The 19234-nt window shown below is 40.7% G+C and overlaps 2 protein-coding genes across 2 annotated transcripts; one reads left to right on the top strand and one right to left on the bottom strand.

The window, feature by feature from the left end:
• The first annotated feature begins 1735 nt into the window (after positions 1-1735).
• On the top strand, positions 1736-3713 carry ecrg4a (ECRG4 augurin precursor a). Its single transcript, XM_079562393.1, has 4 exons — positions 1736-1970; positions 2537-2587; positions 2660-2823; positions 3559-3713. The coding sequence occupies exons 1-4, from the start codon at positions 1901-1903 to the stop codon at positions 3706-3708; spliced, it is 435 nt and encodes a 144-aa protein (XP_079418519.1). The 5' UTR covers positions 1736-1900; the 3' UTR covers positions 3709-3713.
• Positions 3714-3722: 9 nt separating this feature from the next.
• uxs1 (UDP-glucuronate decarboxylase 1) lies at positions 3723-19234 on the bottom strand. Its single transcript, XM_079562390.1, has 16 exons — positions 19085-19234; positions 17457-17631; positions 16781-16808; positions 16305-16353; positions 15849-15892; positions 15722-15782; positions 14889-15069; positions 12812-12916; positions 12429-12488; positions 9138-9259; positions 6060-6179; positions 5844-5887; positions 4854-4914; positions 4727-4784; positions 4515-4618; positions 3723-4409 (listed from the first exon to the last, which is right to left on the bottom strand). Exons 2-16 carry the CDS (start codon positions 17545-17547, stop codon positions 4278-4280), a joined length of 1260 nt encoding a protein of 419 aa, XP_079418516.1. The 5' UTR covers positions 17548-17631; positions 19085-19234; the 3' UTR covers positions 3723-4277.

Raw genomic sequence — 19234 nt, 5'->3', positions numbered from 1 at the left:
ACAGGCCCGATGGGAGAAGTCTCTTGCTCTAGAATACAATGGCAAAGTGCATCAGTCAGAGCCAAAATTCAAACCACTGACCTTTGGATTCATGGTCACTGCTGCTGCCTGTGGAAACAACTACAAGAATATCAGTGCATGGATTATGTCTGTGATGCAAAATGATTGATTTTACACTTGTTTGAGCCCAATACAAAATGGGAGTCAGTTTATGTGAACCAAATTCGTACCGTTATTTCCAGGTCAGTGGAAGGAAATCAAGCTCTCTGACAGATACAAAACAAATGCAAAGGTAGCCTCTCAAAGTGCTTTCATCTTCTCTAAAATGGTTCCACAATATGGAGAGGTAGATTACAGTCATACATTTTCTAAGCCCACACACATCTGCGAAAATGTCGGTATTTTTCTTATTTATATGACGGAACACAAATCTTAGACTTTACACAGAGAACCCTTGGGGGGAACGTAATCCCTTTGAATCTTGCTGTTATTGAGTTGCAGAAATATACTCACTCATTTTTTTAAGTCGACGTCAGTCTTTATTTCCCCCAGAAATGATCTTAACCCACACTACCCACTGCAGGCACAGTAAGTGGCTGATGGCAACATGAGGCCACAGCTTAATCTAATCACGCTGCGATTAATTCATGATGGACGTATGCAAAACATCAATGGTACTCAAGTGACTACCTAACAATACCAAGTCCTATAATCAGCCGTACAAGTATCATAGCCCTGTTTGACCTTCAGCTGGAAGGATAACAAAGATCCTCTGGCTGCGGTTTGTCATTCTTATGCAGGTGATTATCGCCTCTATTCTCAATGTGAACCAAGAAGAGCATGAGAGATACTTGAAAACAATTCTCAGTGTTCAAGGTGGAATCAATGCAGAAGAGGCGGGTGTTAGGGCGAGTATGGTGCCATTAGGTGCAGCTCCCGGTTACTCCATCTCTACATCTTAAAGCTACACCACACAACATTTCACCTGATAAATAGAATAGCATTTACTCCATCAGATATTTGCAGCATTGATAAATACCTAAAAATGAACAAATAAACAGGTGTCTTTGCAGTGAGCGATTCACCTCTCCTGAGACCTGGCTGTAACTTTACTGGGAGCAGGGACGTCTCCAGCTCGTCTCCATGGAGATGTTGACTAAAGGCAAATAAATGGGATTAGGATGAGGACCTAACCTTTCTCTAATTACCCAATTTACTAGATGCATTTTCATAGGAGCATGTTTTCATCGCTGGCAACAGTATAATTCAAAACAGGGTTGGAGTTTTCGCAGTTTCCTTCAGTTCAACAGACTTGAACTGTTTTGCATGTTAGAACATCGTGCCCACTCCAGCTCCCACCTTCATGCATACAGTATTATTGATGTAGCACACTGGGCATCTGCTCACAATCTTGGAATTCAAAAAAACATTTAATATCTTATTCATACAATTCAGGTGCTTCCAATGGGCAAAAGTAAATAAATAATGAGCAAAATAAAGCTAATGAAATGTATACACTTAATACTTTTCCAAAGTTTGGCCACACATATAGTGCATTTTATCTTGAGATTTTTTTCAACATTTCTAACAACATGTGGAGGAGTCAAATACCTTGTAAGAAAATAAATGCGTGTGTTTATTTTGCAGAAGTCTGTTGTGCGTGATGTTCAAAGCAAATGTTAAACCGTTTTTCCATGCATTTTTTCCCCATGAAACAATCCTTACGAGCAGCCAGCTTCCCTGGTGCAGGCTGGGAGGGCTGGAGCTGAACATTCCTTTGCCACGGGCCACTTTCCACTTGGAAAAGTCTGTGCCGTCGCATTTTCTCCTCTCGCAGGCTCGGCACAGTTGTTCCCCTCCAAGCTACTCTGTGCCCAGGGATTCAACAGTTTTCTTCAAGATGGCAAATGCACAGCTCTATTTGAGGTTAATGGGGTTGGCTCTGCTGCTCACGATGTTGGGGTTTCAAGGTAAGTTTTACTTTTACCCTTACAGTTGGACACATCTTGAAAGCCAATTGCAATAGTTAAAAGCAAAAGTGTTAACAAAAAAATATTTAAATCATTAAATAATAGAATCTGAAACTTATTTCAAACTCACTTTCTAACACATAGTAAATTTGCTCTTTATGCATGCTCACGAGCACTGAAAATGAACTGCACATCTGCTCATTTTGGGAATAACATATGGGCAAGGCTTTCTATACATTCAACGACATACTCCAATGGCATCTCATGTGCATATTTAGTACCTGTAGGCATTCCACACAAATACATACACACACACACACTCTCCTGGGAGGGAGCAGCAGGCAAATAGGCTATTTGCTCTCTTTTCTTGGATGTGTGCCGCAAGGTCTCCAGAAGCCACGAGTGAATGAATAGTCCACTGTGAGTCTTATTGGAGAAACAGCTGTGGCATCATTTCTCAGGATGCCTCTGCTAACCGACTTTAGTTGTGCACATTTGGTCCTATTTTATAAGCATTTTTATTTGTGGTTAAGATGATCTTTTTACAGATTAATTCTTCTACCCAGATGTTTCCAGTGACCATTCAACATTGCACAAGATCTTGAAAAGAAGTGATGGTGAGAAATACCTTTTCCACACTAGATTCTGTGCGTCTCATCTCTAACCTGCTGCGCTCTTGTCACTGGGAGGTTCTGACAGCGGCCTGTCTAAAGCCTCAGTGGCAGTCCCTCCGGCTAAGGCGCAGGAGTTCCTGGCGAAGCTGAGCCGCTCCAAGAGGCAGATCTGGGACCGCAGCCGGCCGGACGTGCAGCAGTGGATCCAGCAGTTCATGTACATGGGCTATGATGAGCAGGTGAGAGCCGCATAATGGTGTGTCAGGGCACATGTTTAACAAAGGCTCCTGCACAGGGGCTCTCACCGCTCTCTCAACCTTCTAAGTTTCATCAAAAACATTCAACAATTTAACCCTGTTATAAGTTCTGCTCATTCAAACATTGTCCATTAGGCTGTCCATCAAAAGAATTCATCAACACAAGTCACGACAAACTGAAAATGGATCTGCAACCCACATGAGTCCCCACAAATGAACCCGCCCAATCACCGCTCTAAGGCAAATAAGTTTAAACAAAAAAATTTGTAGCAACTGACAGATAAGTGAAGCCTGTGTAACCTTTTTTTAGTGACTACACAAACATATCTACATTTTTAACAGAAACGCACACACAACAGTATGGTTAAAGTGGACTTTATAAGCATCTCTCGAAGGCAGGAAAAAAAACAAATATCTATACAGCATATTATCTGATGTTGTCTAAAAGGCACAAATTGATGAATAAATAAAAAAGGGAACCATACATTTCACTCTTCCCTTTATCCCTCAGCGTCCTTCAGATCACACACATGACAAGCACAAGAGCAGAGGGAATAGCCTCATCCCGTCATACGAGTTTGCATTTGTCAATCACTAGTTCTCCAACATTCTAACACAAAAACGTAGATGTTGCCTAAATTTCAGTGTTCTTTCTTGCATGTCAGTGCATTGATGCCTTCTCTACAACCTCTCACATATGCCTTGTGTCCTCACCAGAGGTTGGAGGCTGATCTGTCCTATTGGATGGACCATGCACGCTCCCATGACCAGGGCAGACAACACCATTATGATGAGAACGCCCCCGTGGGCCCACGTGACCACACCTCATACAGACATGGGGCCAACGTCAACTACGACTACTACTGACCCAGAGTCACCCTGAGACCCACCCGCTCTGTACTACTCACCTGTCTTCAAAATAACAACATTTTGCACATCTTGGAAAAAGTGTTGCTAAATCTGATCACCAAAAATGTAAATAAACAGGTTTGTACCGCTGTGTTTTTGTTGCCTCCAGTCACATGGCAGTCTTGCAGGTCTCACTGTCACACTCATTTGCACAATACTTCAACACTAAAAATTAAATATTTTAATAAAATATCAAATAGCATTTTCACTGAAATGAAACCCTTGCTCACATAAGTTCATAAACACCTAACACACATGAGCGTCAGTAGTCTTTTAGACAGTCTTTTCGCTCACTTCCAATAGTGCAGTGTCTGCTTTTTGAATGCCAAAAGCACAAAGACAATGTTGGCTTGATTGAAGTAAACTTTTCTTAACTCAGACTTGAGTCATTCACGACCTGCTGAATGTGCTTTGTCTTCAAAGAGTCAATGTTTTTTTTGTAAAGGAGACAACCTCGTGGTGTTTCTTCACAATGGCTCCTGTCCTTCAGTCTCTTGAGAAATCTTTACATCCACAAACCATCAGAGTCAGTTGTGTCGCGGCCGTGCCTTCTTCATGCGCGCAGCTTTAGGTTTAGGGATGTATTGGTTGTTGGCCTGGTGCTCCAGTTCCCGGTTGAAGTACTGAATGGTTTTATTCAAGCCTTCCTCCAGTGGCACCTGCTCACACAGTGATGTCACAGATAAGACAACATCCAATTGGTATCGGTTAAATCGTTGCTGCTCATCTTGGACAAGCAGCAAAAAGAATTATGCAACACGTACCACAGGCTCCCAGCCGAGCAACATCTTGGCTTTGCGGATGTCGGGTCTTCTTCTCTGTGGGTCGTCCTGAGCCTCTGTAAGAAACTGGATCTGACTGTGACTCACTGCACGCAGGCACAGTGACGGAAAAGAGGGAAATCCGGTTAGAAAATAAATCTACAGCATTGCAATGCAGGCTTTACTAAAGACAGAACTGAATAAATGTACTTTACCGACAAGGCCTTTGATAAGCTGAGCAAACTCCAATATAGTGTGCTCCTCGGGATTGCCCTGAAAACAACAGCTTTTACACAAAGCATGTTCTGTGTAGATTTATTTCCAGCTGGTTACAACACTCACCAGATTGACAGGGCTACTGATGTTACTGTTCATCAGCAGAACCAGCCCGTTCACCAGATCACTGGAACACAGAGAAAAGACACATGTGAATATGATTTCAAACAACTCCGCTACATGTAGGATGCCGCCTTCACACTGAAGAACTGATGGACGACAGGGACAAGTGGAAAAGTGCACCTGAGATCAGGAACAGCTTTACATCCAAACTGTTGATCCTCAGTGTATTTTATTAATTGTAAATCTTATTTTGCTTAATTATAAATCTTATCAGAACATAAGCTTTAAAATCAACCTTGTATTTATTTTTAATGTCTTACAATAAAAGGTAAGGTGATGATATTTAAATATTAGCTGCATTCAAATGTTAATTTAACTGGTTATGTAAATATGGAATACTACGAAAAGGACGTCTAATAAACATAAGTATGCTATTACCATTTAATCATCTGCCTGACAGATGTGAAATCAAACAGCATCTGTTTTTTGACGCAATATTTTTCTCACTCCAAAAGCGAATCAACAAATTCAGTGTGGTGCAAATCATAGGCTGTAGCTTTTGCAGAGTTCCAACACTTTAATGGTAAACTCAAGTCTCAGTTTGAATAACTGTGCCAGGCTATTAGTAAGGACATAGAGGGATGGAAGACAGACTAGGACAGGGGCCCTGTGTCCTATTGGCAGTCAGAAGACAACCTTGGCTTTTAACACAACATTGCGAGAGGAAGGGGCAGCAGGTGAACGCTTTGAAGAGACAGGAGACCTTTAAATTATGCATCTCCGCTCTCCTTTAATGCCGTTATCACTGGCACGAAACCTGATACATTCTTTTATCCTGCTGCATTCACAGACTTCTGCTTGTCCTGATAAATATAAATGTGTCGGCTGGTATTTAACAACAACTTTTAAATGTGCAGGGTATTGCCTTTTCCTGATCTATTAATCTTGTTGCAAAAAATAAAAACTGGAGGTCACACCTGCTTAGGGACTTACCTTACATATTGAAAAGCTCTTGTTTGAGAGCCAGTACCATACACCTGGGAAAAGATATAAAATATATAATACATAATATAATAAAATTTAATACATAATATAGAATAAAGTGCTCATCTTAATAAACATCACAATCTTCCTATTAAATAACTGATGGTTGTCCAGCAGCAGGAAAATGAATCGAAACACACACGCTAATGATTGTGAAATATTTACAGTGAGTGGTTCTCCCTGTAGAGCCTGCAGGATGAAGTTGCTGACCACCCGCCCGTCATTCATGTGCATTCGAGAGCCAAAGGTGTTGAAAATCCTGGCCACACGCACCTCCACCCCTTCCTGTGGACACATTTTATCCAAGGCTTCAATGATAACAAGCCAAAAATACTGTTGGTATGTCAATTAACCATTACAGGAGCTAGTGGCAATGCTCTTAATTTATCCACGCACAAACACTACACTGGCATCCGACTTTTGTACAAGGTCGTGCATCAGTGCTTGTAAGAAACTACAAAAGATACATCCAACTCTGAACAGTCAGACGATTACTTATACTTGAGTCTACATCTATAAATCATATCTTAAATTTGCGTCATGCTCTTGTGTCATAATTGCATTGCGTTGCCAGACTTGAAGGTCTCTACAGTAAAAATACAGATGGCAAACTCCTGCTGCTCAGACGGCCGTCCTCGTCTTCTATCTCTCTGGGAATTCACAATGTTCTATTAACAGCACGTCTTTGGTAAATACAACAGATGTCATTTAAAAAAAATAATACACCATATTGTTCTACTCTATAGCGAGGATGAAGGGAGCTTCAGAACTGAACTGATCAGAACAAGTCCGGTGCAACGGACAACGTGTTTTCATTGTGCAACGAGGCACAATGAAAACACAAAGGAGCACTATACCACAACGTCAGCCGGTTACAGTGAAGGTAAACTTTATTGTCCCCATAGGGATATTTGTCCTCTGCCCCAGCAGCATCAAAGGATGGGTCAAATGCAAACCAATTTCCAGATGTGGAGCCAGGCTGATGGTCAGAACCTGCTGGAGGATTAACATATTGTGCATGTTTTTGGTTGGGGAAACCGGAGTCCCTGGAGAAACATGCACAGAAAGACCTGCACAGTGTGGGAATCAAACCTGGGACCTTCTTGCTGTGAGGCGAGAATGCTAACCACCACTCAACCCACGAGTCGTTGGGGGCAAGTGATTTGAGCTCCCATCTAACTCAAATGCACTACTAATAATCTCGAATCAAAATGAATGAAGTCTACAATTGCACATGACCTTGAGAACCAGCTGAAGAGGCCCAAGTGCCATTGCCTTAAGATGTTTCCATTTAGATTCAGACACAGTTCCTACATCATTTCATGCCCCACAGTCAAGAATAAAAAAACATAAAGAATGAACTTAAAATGGACATACAGGCAGCTTGCCATGTGCGTCACAAGAGGCAAACTTGGAGCATCGCTGATCCTATCTGGCACCGGTTTAAAATCAATGGCCTCTACCTGTCACTCTTATGCAAGGCCCAATCAAAGTCCTGTCACATGAATAAAACATTCATATTATGGAGATCACACTCATGGAAATGGGAAACATGAAATTCAATGGACGGCTATGTTTTGTGACACACAGGGACAAACAGGGACAGAATGATGAAGAGCTCCTGAGTGGAGCGTGTGCTAGTCAATAGAAACTGCTTCAGCAGTTTTAGCCAAAATAAACCAAAACAACTGGCTTAATGGTAACCTCTGAAAAATCCAAGATCCAGGGAGTGGGGAGGACCTTTGTCCTCCCCACTCCCTGGATCTCCCTGGATTTGACCTACTGAGCCGGGTGCACCTGGCAGGTGAAATGATGGCATTAAAAATGATGAAAGGTCAGTTGTTCTTTTTAATAATACACACTACACAGATTATTTTATCTGGTGTAACAATGATATAACTATATAACTATCTGAGTAAATTCTCTGTTCTACAGGAGGAGTTTCCATTGTAGAAAGACGTTTTTAAGCAGTCATCTGCACTAGGTTTAGTGTTGAGGATGCCTTGCCTCTAAGCTCAAGTGGCTTTGTCAGCGTCTAAGGATAGTTTAGCAGCAGACTTTAAACTGTTCCAGTCGGGATGGTTTACCTTGTTATTGGAACCCCCACATTCATTTAAAAAAGATGCCCTCAATTCATTGAATTGCTACAATAATATAGTCTTGATATTGGCACATTATTTTAATGAATAATAATTACAGGACTGAGCTGCTGATGCAACACAAGATACTTCTATCCCTTTGTGTAACTGACTGACAGCAACACAGTGAGAGCTTCCATTTCAGAGAATTATTCAATAAGATAAATTATGTGCAGCGCTGGCGAAGCAGACGACGATGCAGATAAATAAATATCACCTGTCCTACATGGAAGTCAGAGCTATCGCTTCATCAAAGGCTGGCATCAATCACATTCAGTGTTGGAGAGTAACAGAATACATGTACCGCCGATACGTATTTATAGAATACAAAGTTTGAGAAACTGTATTCCGGAGGGAAGAACAAATCAACAAAGAACAAAGGTATTTAGAATACAGCTACTTTGCTAATGTCAAGGGAATACATTGTGGTACACATTGGTTGGAAGTGCAGTACACTTTCCCATGTTTTTAATCTTACATCGAGTGATTCCATCAGAACTCAGAAGCAAAGCAGGGAAGGGCCTGGCTACTTGGATGGGAGACCGTTTGGGGACACCAGGAAGCCTGGGTGAATGGAGTGAGTGAGTGGTTGGTGGTGGCCGGAGGGGGCGATGGCACAGACTGGTTGCCTCGCTTCCATCAGTCTACCCCAGGGCCGCTGTGGCTACAACAGTAGCTTACAACCACAGAGTATGGCATGAACGAATAATGGCTGCAGCGTATTGGCTTGTAAAGCGCAATACAAGTGTTAACTGTTATAATTATAGTACTCTGATTGACCAGGGTAATGGAACACGTTACAAAATACATTAAGTATTCTGTAAGGAAATACATTTTTTAAGTATTCTCCCCAACACTGATCACATCACAACATGAAATGTTTTGTAAAAGCATTAGATAATGCACTTACATAGCACATTTTAGGATACTCAAAGATGCTTTTACAGAGCATTATCCCTTCGCTCAGTCTCAGTCTGCTGCAACAGCGGTCTCTCTAATGACCAATCACTCAAGCACACGCAGACAAACGTGTTACATCCGTACTTATGCATTTAACAACACATACACTTCTTATTTATAGGATGAAATATTTAACGTGTGTTACCTGCTTCATGTATGCGTAGCACATAGTCTCTGCAACACGCTTTCCCTCATCGTAGCATGCTCGAGGGCCTATAGGGTTCACATGACCCCAGTACTCTTCATTCTGTGGATGCACCTCTGGGTCTGAAACAAACCACACATTTACCTCTAAAAACATCACATCGAATGTCTGGAGCATATTCAGGTAGCGTTATTAAATGAGAGCATAATGAAAGCACTGATCATCTCACATCTTAATAAGCTGCATGCCCTGCGGCCTGGCACAGCACATATGGTACAACGCTCAATTTTATAACCCCAGCTCATGTTTTCTGCTTGCGTTTTAACAGTATGAGGATTTCACAGATACACAAGTATCATACGCATATTCATTTGTTTTCTCGATTGATAAGGCAGGACCTTTGGAATTAAACCTTAAACACAATTCATGGTTTGCACAGTTGCCCAAAGTCTCGCACTCTTTGTCACCTTGCCTTCAGTGTGTGTATATTGGTGTATGAATGAGAGTGTGACTGGGTGGCTGGTTCCTTGCTGTAAAGCGCTTTGAGTGCCTAAGGTAGGTGGGAAAGCCCTATATAACTTGAGACCATTTACCAAGTGTATATTACAGACAAAACATCTAGAAGGGCCAAGTTAGGCCTGTGCACTTTTGTCACCCCAACAAAAACTTGTTACGTCTCTCCTTTATCTCACCTTACCTTTGGATAGATTTTGCAATTGCCTCAACAAATTTGTAAACAATTCTAAAGCAACCGAGAACAGCTGCTACAAAGCAGTTAACAGGTATTTGAAGCTGCTGGTGCCTCTGGAGTCTCCCGAACATCGAGGTGTAGGACCCTCCAGAGGCTGCAGTTGTGCATAAACCTTCTGTCCGGGCCTCCCCTAAACTGTTAATTGAATGCCCATGAACAGAAATACATGAAAACTCATTTTCAAACAGTCTTGTTCACTGATGAGTGACGTGCAACCGTGGATGGTCAAATCAATGGAGTAGTGGATGGTTGAGGAATGGCCACCAGGTCCCAACAAGGCTGTGACGTCAGTAAGGAGAGGGCGGAGTCATGTTTTGGGCCAGAATCATGGTGAGAGCTGGCCGGCCCCTTTACGCTCCCTGAAGGTGTGAAAATGACCTCTGAAATATATGTGGAGTTTCTGACTAACCACTTTCTTCCATGGTACAAAAAGAAGAGCCGTGATTTCAAGATTATCGTCATGCATGACAACGCACCGTGTCATGTTGTAAAGAATACCTCTGAGTCTGCATCACTGGCTGCTATGGGCATAAAAGGAGAGAAACTCATGATGTGGACCCCATCCTACCCTGACCTCAACCCTATTGAGAACTTTGTGTTTTCATCCAAACAGCAGCTCTGGGAGGCTATTGTAACATCCTGAAAAGAAATCCAAGCAGAAACTCTCCAAAAATTCACAAGTTTAATGGATTTAAGAATGTTGAAGCTGCTATCACAGAAGGGCTCCTATGGTAAAATATAACTTGACCTGTTAAGATGTTTGTGATCGAAATAGCTTTTGATTTCAGTAAATATGACCTCCTAATGCTACAAAGTGACCATTATCAGTTAATTACAAGCTTTAAAGTGTATTGAAACGATGAGTTGCATAATAATTTGGAACAGTAGATCAAGTTTTTTAATATATTTCTTTTGGGAAAAAAATACTGTTATCACTGGGAGGTTTTTCAACCACATTCAAATGATCCTCTAACAGACTTGAAAATTATGATAAAAGTTTAGAAAAAGAAAAGAAAAGTCATTTGCATGATAATTTGGAACGCAGTGTAAATGCATTACTGTACAGCAGGGGTCGGCAATTAATTTTCATAAGGAGCCACATAAGACACCTGATTGAGTCAGAGGGCTGCACCAACAATAACTCAAAGCACAGCAGTGCAGCGGTTAGCGCTAGGGTCAGGTCATAAATGATATGATTTGAGCAAAATAAATGGTCTACAGCAAGTGCGGGGGGGCTTCAAGGAAAGCCGGTTGGGAATCTAGGCTATATAACTTCTTATCCTCGCTAACTACTACCATCTCACAAAAAGCACTTCTGCTCTTTCCGTCTAACAGAGTTCGTGAGGTAAGCCAAAGTCAAAGGGTAAAGGAAGCGGCACACTTTATTAGTAAGACATGATTTCCTCCACCTTGCAAACACATGCACAATGGCTGTCCTGTACCTTGAAGTCGCTGCTAAGTCCTATTTAATGTTTGAAGGGAGATGTGCAGTCCACTGGCGTGGCCCGTGTGCAGTGAAAGCTTCAGCAAAAGCAAATCATCCACGCCTACTTAAAAAAAACGATGCACGTGGTCCTTATGCTTCCGTTGTGTGACATCCATCATTCTGTCCAACGATACACCTTCTGTTTTCATAGTTTAGCCTTGTACTCTGACAGAGCAGAGCCATGCTGCGCCAACACACTGCTACTGAAAGGGGCGCAAACGTGTCTTCAAAAAATGCAGAAAATGCAGAAAAAAACGATTTATACCTTTTATGCAAAATGAGTGGCGGGCCAGATTAAATTGCTTGCCGGGGTTTGTCCAGGTCTGCTGTACTATATAGTATTGTATTTCACAACCAGATTTTTTTAATCTCAGAAGGGAAATCAATGATCTGTGAAAAATCTGCTTTGCCTTGTGTTTTTTGAGTTAGACATAAAACTCACTGATAGAACAATATTTAGCTATCCGTGTGCACCTTTTTATTAAGTGCACATTTTTAAGAAAAGTGAAATGCAGCATTTTGTGAACCTAGTAGAAAGACAATCGTGTGCAGCCAGTGTTTGGAATGGAGGCTTATTTGTATAGCACTTCTCACATGGCACAAGTCACCCAGAGCGCTTCACACAGTGTCGGAGATTTGTTCTTCATTCAGTGCACATGCGGTGGTGGTAAGCTCCGTATGCACTGTAGCTAGTTTCCCCTGGGGTAGACTAACAGAAGCGCAACAGCATCAGCACCAGCGGTCCCTCTGACCACCACCATTTATTCACGCACACACTTGTTGGTGGTAGGTGAAACTGGAGTAGCCGGAGGAAACATACAGACACGGGGAGAACATGCAAACTCCACACAGAAAGGCAGAAGAAAATTTGTTGCAGCTTGATGTCACACAAGCACTACAGTATCTTAAAAGAGCTCTTAAGCAAATCATCTTCCTGATTCCCAGTCAAAGATGGGAAGATGTGCCGTCTTATTAACATTTACAAAAGGAAAGACATGACTAGTCACTACTAGTTAGAATGGGGGTTTGCAAAAGAAGGGAGCCATTCACTTACCCCCATAAACCTCTGAGGTTGAGGCGAGGAGGAGTCTTGCGCCGACGCGTTTAGCCAGGCCTATGACAAAAATTGATAAAGTCAAAACTCCTATTGAAAGCCTGATACATCATTCTTTACTGATAGTGTGTTTGTGGTAAAAACAGGCATTTATGAAAAATGCACAAGAAGGTTAGTTGTTTACATTACTGTGAAAACATTGCCCCTGAAATATGCTTTTAAATTCATGTTAGGAAAGCATTACTTAAGTGAGGAATGTGTTTGTACAACAACTAAAACACAATTGGGAACAGGGTCACAACCAGAGCTGTAGCTCAGTGTCAAGTCATCTTTAGTCTGACAAATAGTTTGGAAAAGTTTTGAAACCAGTGAAAGTCACTTACCGAGCATGTTAAGAGTGCCGATGGTGTTTGTCTTTATGGTTTTAATGGGGTTGTACATGTAGTTAGGAGGTGAAGCAGGAGATGCCAAGTGATAAATCTGGTCCACTGCAAAGAGAGAGTAAGCAATGATATACAGCTTCTTTTTTTTTTTTTATCTGAATAGTCAGGGTGATTTCAGTCCATGACATGTCAGAGAAGCATTTTGGTTATTTCATGTTTTGCTTCAACCATGTCACAATGTCAAATAGCCCTGGCTTTTACCTTTAACCTTTCTTTATTCAACGTAAAACCCCATTTTCTAAGTTATCAACTTTGAAGAGAGAAAGCACCTGAAAACGTTTCTGTCAATTGGGTGACCTAAATTTGTAGAAAATAAAATCTATTTAACAGCATCCATTTATGTGACCTTAATTTACCTGGGTAAATGTTTGAGAACTAATTCTCATTTACAAACGTGACCTGAAAATGTGGTGTACCAAAATGCAAATCAGATCAGAGTTCAGGCCTAACATGGCAATGCAGAGAACATAACAATAATATGGATGTTTTTGGGGTATGTAGGACACATGCGTTTATGTTTTGTCTGACAGGTATTTGCAATGGTCATGCCAGAAAAGTTGACTCAGTTGTTTTGACAAGGAAACAGTGTTTTAGGTAAATCCAGTAGAGAGTGAGTGGTCTTACGCTTCTAAAATCCATTCAGGTGGAGTGACAGCTGTACTTCTGCAGCAAGTGAGACTTTAAAAAGAAGAGCTCCTTTTTCTAAAGCAAAGACTCCTGAACAACACATAGAAATTCTTAAAGGCAGAGAAGAACCGTTTGTGTGAGAAATTCCCATCCCTCAAGGAGTCCCTGAACATCTCGTCTAGAAGGTGGGTAAACAAAGTGCACCTTCTCTCTTTGCTCCGCCCTCCACCACCTGCTGAGATGGAAAAATTGAAAACAAATTGAGTGTCATTTAAGGTAAGTTTACTGATTGCACCAGTAAACTTACCTTAAATGACACTCAATTGTTTTCCAATTTTTCCATCTTTCATGCTGAGCATGCGCACAATGAGTTTGAGGACATTCCCATTTAATGTCCATATTTTCCTTTTATCCATTTTGACTAGTTTGACTTTAACTGTCCAGCTTTGCATTATTCATTCACTCCTCACTCTGAAGTGGTAAAATACTATCGTAGCCCCGGGTTGACTGACAGAAGCAAGGCTGCCAATCTACCCCTTACCTGTGTGTGGATGTAAAGTGTCTTGCCCTAGGACAAAATGACAGTCTGAACCTGAGGGAGCCAAGATCGACCCGCTTAACCATCTCAACCAAAGTCCCAAAATTGATAAGGAGGAAAAAAAAGATTTATTACTCTGCAACATCACCCAGCCCAACCCCCAGGATTAATGGTTTTCCTGACTGGTTTGTCAATTTTGTCATGTTTTGTGCCATCAATCGGCCCATGACCTTTTTGGGAACCAGTACCTAGTGCAGTCTGTCATGTGTTGCAGTGTGGAATGGCCTGCTGTGCGCATAATGTGCCTTTGACATTTATTGTGACGGATGAACACAGTGGAGACAAACATCCAGAAAGAAAATTGATTAACCCATTTGCCTATGCAGTTTGAGACCTTAAAACAGACTTATCGAGAAGCAGTCAAAAATTTCTCCTCCATCCTTAATAGGAAGAAGAAAACAGTCAGCATTGTAACAGCAGCTCCACAACACACCCACAAACTTTAGCATTACAAAGTGTCTTTGATGCCGTCGCGCGGTTCCTGGCTATTGTACCGTCACATGTGTTTGATATGGATGAAATCTAACTGCTTAAGGCCAGGAGTTGGAAAACGATTAAGTTTAGGAACAGGGAAACACTAAAATGGTTCAGTAATATATAATGCCATTTGTTTCACTTGGTATAAAGGCATGTTGATCAGTTCAAAGAAATCAAGTGGTGTGAACCCTGCTTCATCACTGCATCTTTTAACACACTATCATAAAGGAGACGGTAAAATAGCAAAGAGGGTTTGTAGCCGTCGAACGGTTCAATAGACACTGCGTTAACATCAAGGTAACCATTCAGCCTTACCCTCAATATAAAGAGGCTCCACCACATCGTGATTGATAAGTTCGAAGTTTTCGTGGCCGATCCAGTGCTCCACATTACGTTTTCTGCCGGTAAAGAAGTTGTCCACAACAGTGACCTCATGTCCATCCATCATCAGTTTGTCCGTCAGGTGGGACCCAACAAATCCAGCACCACCAGTAATCTTGTGAAAGTTGGACAAAACAGTGGCTTTTTAAAAAGAAAAATATTTGTAAGTGAATTTTTCAACTGGTCTGATCGGGACTGTATTTTGTCAGAATTACAGCTTTGTACATTTACACAAATTTTGTTTATCTGCGTAAAAACAACACTACTTGAAGCAGTGCTGTAGCTAGAGTACACTGGTTAAAGATACTCTAGTGGGAAAGAGCCAATGATGAAAAATTGATCGATGCTGCAGCCATAAGACAAGCTATGACAGATATCCAGTAGGGTCGGATTTGAGAATCTCTGTCATATCTGTCAGGCTGTGGCCAAGAGAGAAACACCAGGGCACTATCAGAGTTAGATGAAAAAGATAGCTTTGTCAATTCATCCACATGAAACATAAAGAGAATACCCCACGTATCAATGAAAAGATACAGTCTAAAGTTTTTAGTTAGACCTGTGAGAGCCTGTGGAAGAACACAAGGCAGTAAATGAGGAAATGAATGTCAGCGGTGCTCCCATCAGAGCAGTCACCTCCTCTTGCAATGCCCTCTCGCAAGTGGCGAAGGCGCATAGCTCCGTCATTCGGAAGATTTTAATTCGCTAGAGGCCAATTAAAAGAATTTGAAAAGAATTAAAAGCAGGACATACAGTGGTTAGGTACATACCAAAATTCGTTTTCGATCTTTTTCTGATAAGAACTTCACAGGAGGATATTTCTGAGAAAAACTGAAAATAATATGACAATATTAGACAATGCTTTGTGTCTTGATTTTGCACTGTGATGCTCCTCACCTCTGCTCGAGATCACGTATCTTGTCTCTCAAAGGAGCTATAACCTAAAGAGACAACAGATGAGAGCACAAAACAGTGAGTACTGCACTGATCCTTCAGTGTGTCCCGAAGGCCGACTTATCATCACCCAGGCAAGTTCTGCATACAGATAACTTCATGTTACCACCTTTTCATTCAATTTAGCTGAATCTCATTAGAGCTTTAGATTTGACATATATTATGCATTAGACGTTCATCATTTTAACATGAACATGGGCGCGTTCTTTCACGTAAAGGAACCATCTGCAGGATATTAGAAACAACTCATCTTCACCATTAGGCAGACAACATATAAAATTGAGTAAAATGTACAGTATTTTTTTTGCTTGTACAATCCAAGCTAACTCTTGGATTCAAACCTGGGACCGCTCAGCCAGCCGTGATACTGCCAAAGCAACAGACAAAGGATTCACTCACATCTTCAATCTGATGCTCAATCTTGACATCTCCATTTTCTTGTAAAGATCTACAAAAGAATTAAACTTTACTTTAATCATGTTTTGAACGATGATAAAGGTTTTACAGATGTTTGGACTTATGGGAATTACTCAGGTTGTTGCCAAGAAATAGTGTCAAGAATTTTCAAGCTACTGATCATCAAATATACAATTGAGAAAATGTTCAATTAACAACAACCAGGAAATGGAAAACTGCAAGAAAAAAACGTAGGGAAACTACAGGGAATGAAATGAACTCATTATGAATCCTACATAGAAATACCAATACATTTCATAATACTACCTGACAAAAGCATAAATACTCAGCTGAAGTCATTGTGACATCAAAAAAGGACAGGCTGAGTGTTAGCTTTATGATTTAGTTTCAAAAACATCTTCATAAGTGCTTCAAGAACCTATGCAACATTAGGCAATAAAAAACAAACAAACATGTACCTCATGTTCGTGTATGTTCCCCAGACCGCTAAAAAAGACAAAAGAAATGTAATAAACACTGGCTTTTGAATATTTTCAATATGAAACAGTCAACAATCAGTTATTCACATTTAAAACTAGTGAGAAGGTCAGGCGGCGATTGTTTAAACTAATTAATCTTTGCTTTATATTTAGACGACTTTTACCCTCAATTTGTCAGACGGATCAAAGGTAAAATCATTGATATGAGGTTTATAAAGGCTCTACTTCATGTATTTAGGGCCCCGCTATGATAATCATTAATTACGCAGATACAAATTTTCAATTCATATATACATATATCTACATATATACACATATATCTACATATATACACATATATACATATATACATATACACATATACACATATATACATGTCATCATTAGTGTTTTTTGATTGGTCATTTCAATCATTACAGTTTGTAAATGTTTGTAAATGAATATTAAATCTGCTTGTTGCATCATGATAAAAGTATTACCTAATGTGTTTTGCTTGAGTTTAGGGGAATTACTCAGGTTGTTGCCAAGAAATAATATAATAAATTTACAAGCTACTGATCATCAAATATATAATACTAAAAATTTCAACTAAACACAACTAGGAAAAAGGAAACTGTAAGGGAAAAATAAAGGCTTAACACAAAATAACACTTACAGGCAATGTAGGCGATCAGAGCGAGAGCAAAAAGGAGCTTCATCATTCTTCTATTTATTCCTGATAAGAGCCAGAAGACCCGCTTCATCATCCGCTCACTGCACAGGCCCAGCACATCAACACGCCGTGGCTTCACGTCCAGCTGGAACAGACAGTCTTTGGCCCAGAGTCCCAACTATAATTGTCCAAAACACACAGTTAGGAAAATAGGATGGCGATAACAATTTGAACACACAGGTTAACTCCAACATATGACAAAGAGTTAATCTCCACTTTGAGTAACTTCACGATAAATGTAATGGCCAGAGCAGAAGCAGCGGGAGCTGAATCTTCTGATAGGTCCTCCACAATGTCAAGCTGCTCTGCTCCTTCACCTTTTCCCTCCAGCTCAAACTGCATTTCTCTCAGTTACGGTAACGCTGTTATCAAATATAAACCAGGCAGAGGAACATCTTTAGAACAGTCTGTAAAAAGCTGGGACATAATGTTGAACATTATACTGAAGTTTTCTGTCAACAATGTACCATGACACCTTTGATTTGAAAATGATCAAGCATGCCGCTGCACATGCAGTGATTATTGATTTATTAGATATCATATCTGCAGACTGGTCATGACTCATGAGGGTGTGAAGAGTGACATGATTTCATAAGCTTATTTCATTTAAATGCTGACAAATAAAATTATTCATATTAAAAAACAAGTGAAATTTTGAAACTTCATGTGATACGATAAAAGACTTTTAGGCAGTACACAGGTGCTGCATGAAGTCACTAAAGTGTGGATCTTCACTGACTCTACTTCTCTGAAAACCTGAAAGTGTGGGTGGCTTCAACATGTGCCAGAGGTTGTTTCCGTCTGGAGTCGCCCATACACTTGAAATCTTTGGCTTTAGTGCTCCACATTCTTCAAATTTTAATCTTAAGGTCTTTGTACTTGCTGACCCTCTCAACCTCTTTTACCATGACGTTTGAGGCTTCTGATACAGCTACATCAATGAGCAGGTAGTCTTCGTTCTTCTTGTCCTGTAGAACTATTCAGGACTTTTTGCAGAGATAGTATGATCAGTTCACACATGATGGTAAAATAGTTTCATGTATTACTTTAATTTCTATGCAATGTCCGTGAAATCTGTGGCTACATAAAATATAGTTTATTAAATGCCTATTTTATGGTTAAGACTGAACAGAAGGCTGTTGTTATACTGCCATTATTAGTAGACTACATTATTTAGATAAAAGGCTGCTTTGTTTGTACAACTTTGCTGCTCGAGTTTGAATTGACAGTGATCTTTAAGGAGAAACTGTCAAGTGTTTACATCAGACAAACTTACCGTACATAAGCACACCGTTGCCACAGCCCTTACACCAATCTCTCAAATATGCAGTCTTGGTTGGTTGTCCATCAATGATTAAACATTATAACCCATGTCCATGAGAAGAAAGGATATACGAATAAATGCGAATAGTTAGCTCGTATAGCTAGCACCAATGGTAGCATATGTAGCAACACAGGCTACGTAGCTAACAGTTGCCAGTCGTGCCTATTTCCTCCATCGCTAAAACACGGCATGTAAATAGATGTAGACTAGCTCCATGTCATACTGCAAGAATATTTAATTTACTTGCCTGATAATGGAGCTGAAGCTCATTTTAGCAGGACAAACAGGGATGTGTCGTAGCTCTGCTGGCTTCCCTATGAGAATGAGGACCAGCAGAGGAGCGATGACTCCGGTGTGATTGAGCCGCCTGGATGAGAACTGCAGACGTGTAGATTTC

This window comes from Gobius niger (genome assembly GCF_951799975.1).
Source record: "Gobius niger genome assembly, chromosome: 9".
Taxonomy (NCBI): domain Eukaryota; kingdom Metazoa; phylum Chordata; class Actinopteri; order Gobiiformes; family Gobiidae; genus Gobius; species Gobius niger.
The sequence above is the reverse complement of the archived record's forward strand: the minus strand, read 5'-3'. Positions and strand labels throughout refer to the sequence as shown.

Excerpts from the sequence above, each read along its gene's own strand:
- ecrg4a (XM_079562393.1), top strand. The coding sequence starts at position 1,901 with ATGGCAAATGCACAGCTCTATTTGAGGTTAATGGGGTTGGCTCTGCTG. Across the intron at positions 1,971-2,536 it reads CACGATGTTGGGGTTTCAAG|ATGTTTCCAGTGACCATTCA; the intron begins GTAAGTTTTACT and ends TCTTCTACCCAG. Across the intron at positions 2,588-2,659 it reads GATCTTGAAAAGAAGTGATG|GTTCTGACAGCGGCCTGTCT; the intron begins GTGAGAAATACC and ends TGTCACTGGGAG.
- uxs1 (XM_079562390.1), bottom strand. The coding sequence starts at position 17,547 with ATGATGAAGCGGGTCTTCTGGCTCTTATCAGGAATAAATAGAAGAATG. Across the intron at positions 12,489-12,811 it reads CGGCACTCTTAACATGCTCG|GCCTGGCTAAACGCGTCGGC; the intron begins GTAAGTGACTTT and ends TTTTTGTCATAG. Across the intron at positions 4,619-4,726 it reads GCTTATCAAAGGCCTTGTCG|TGAGTCACAGTCAGATCCAG; the intron begins GTAAAGTACATT and ends GCCTGCGTGCAG.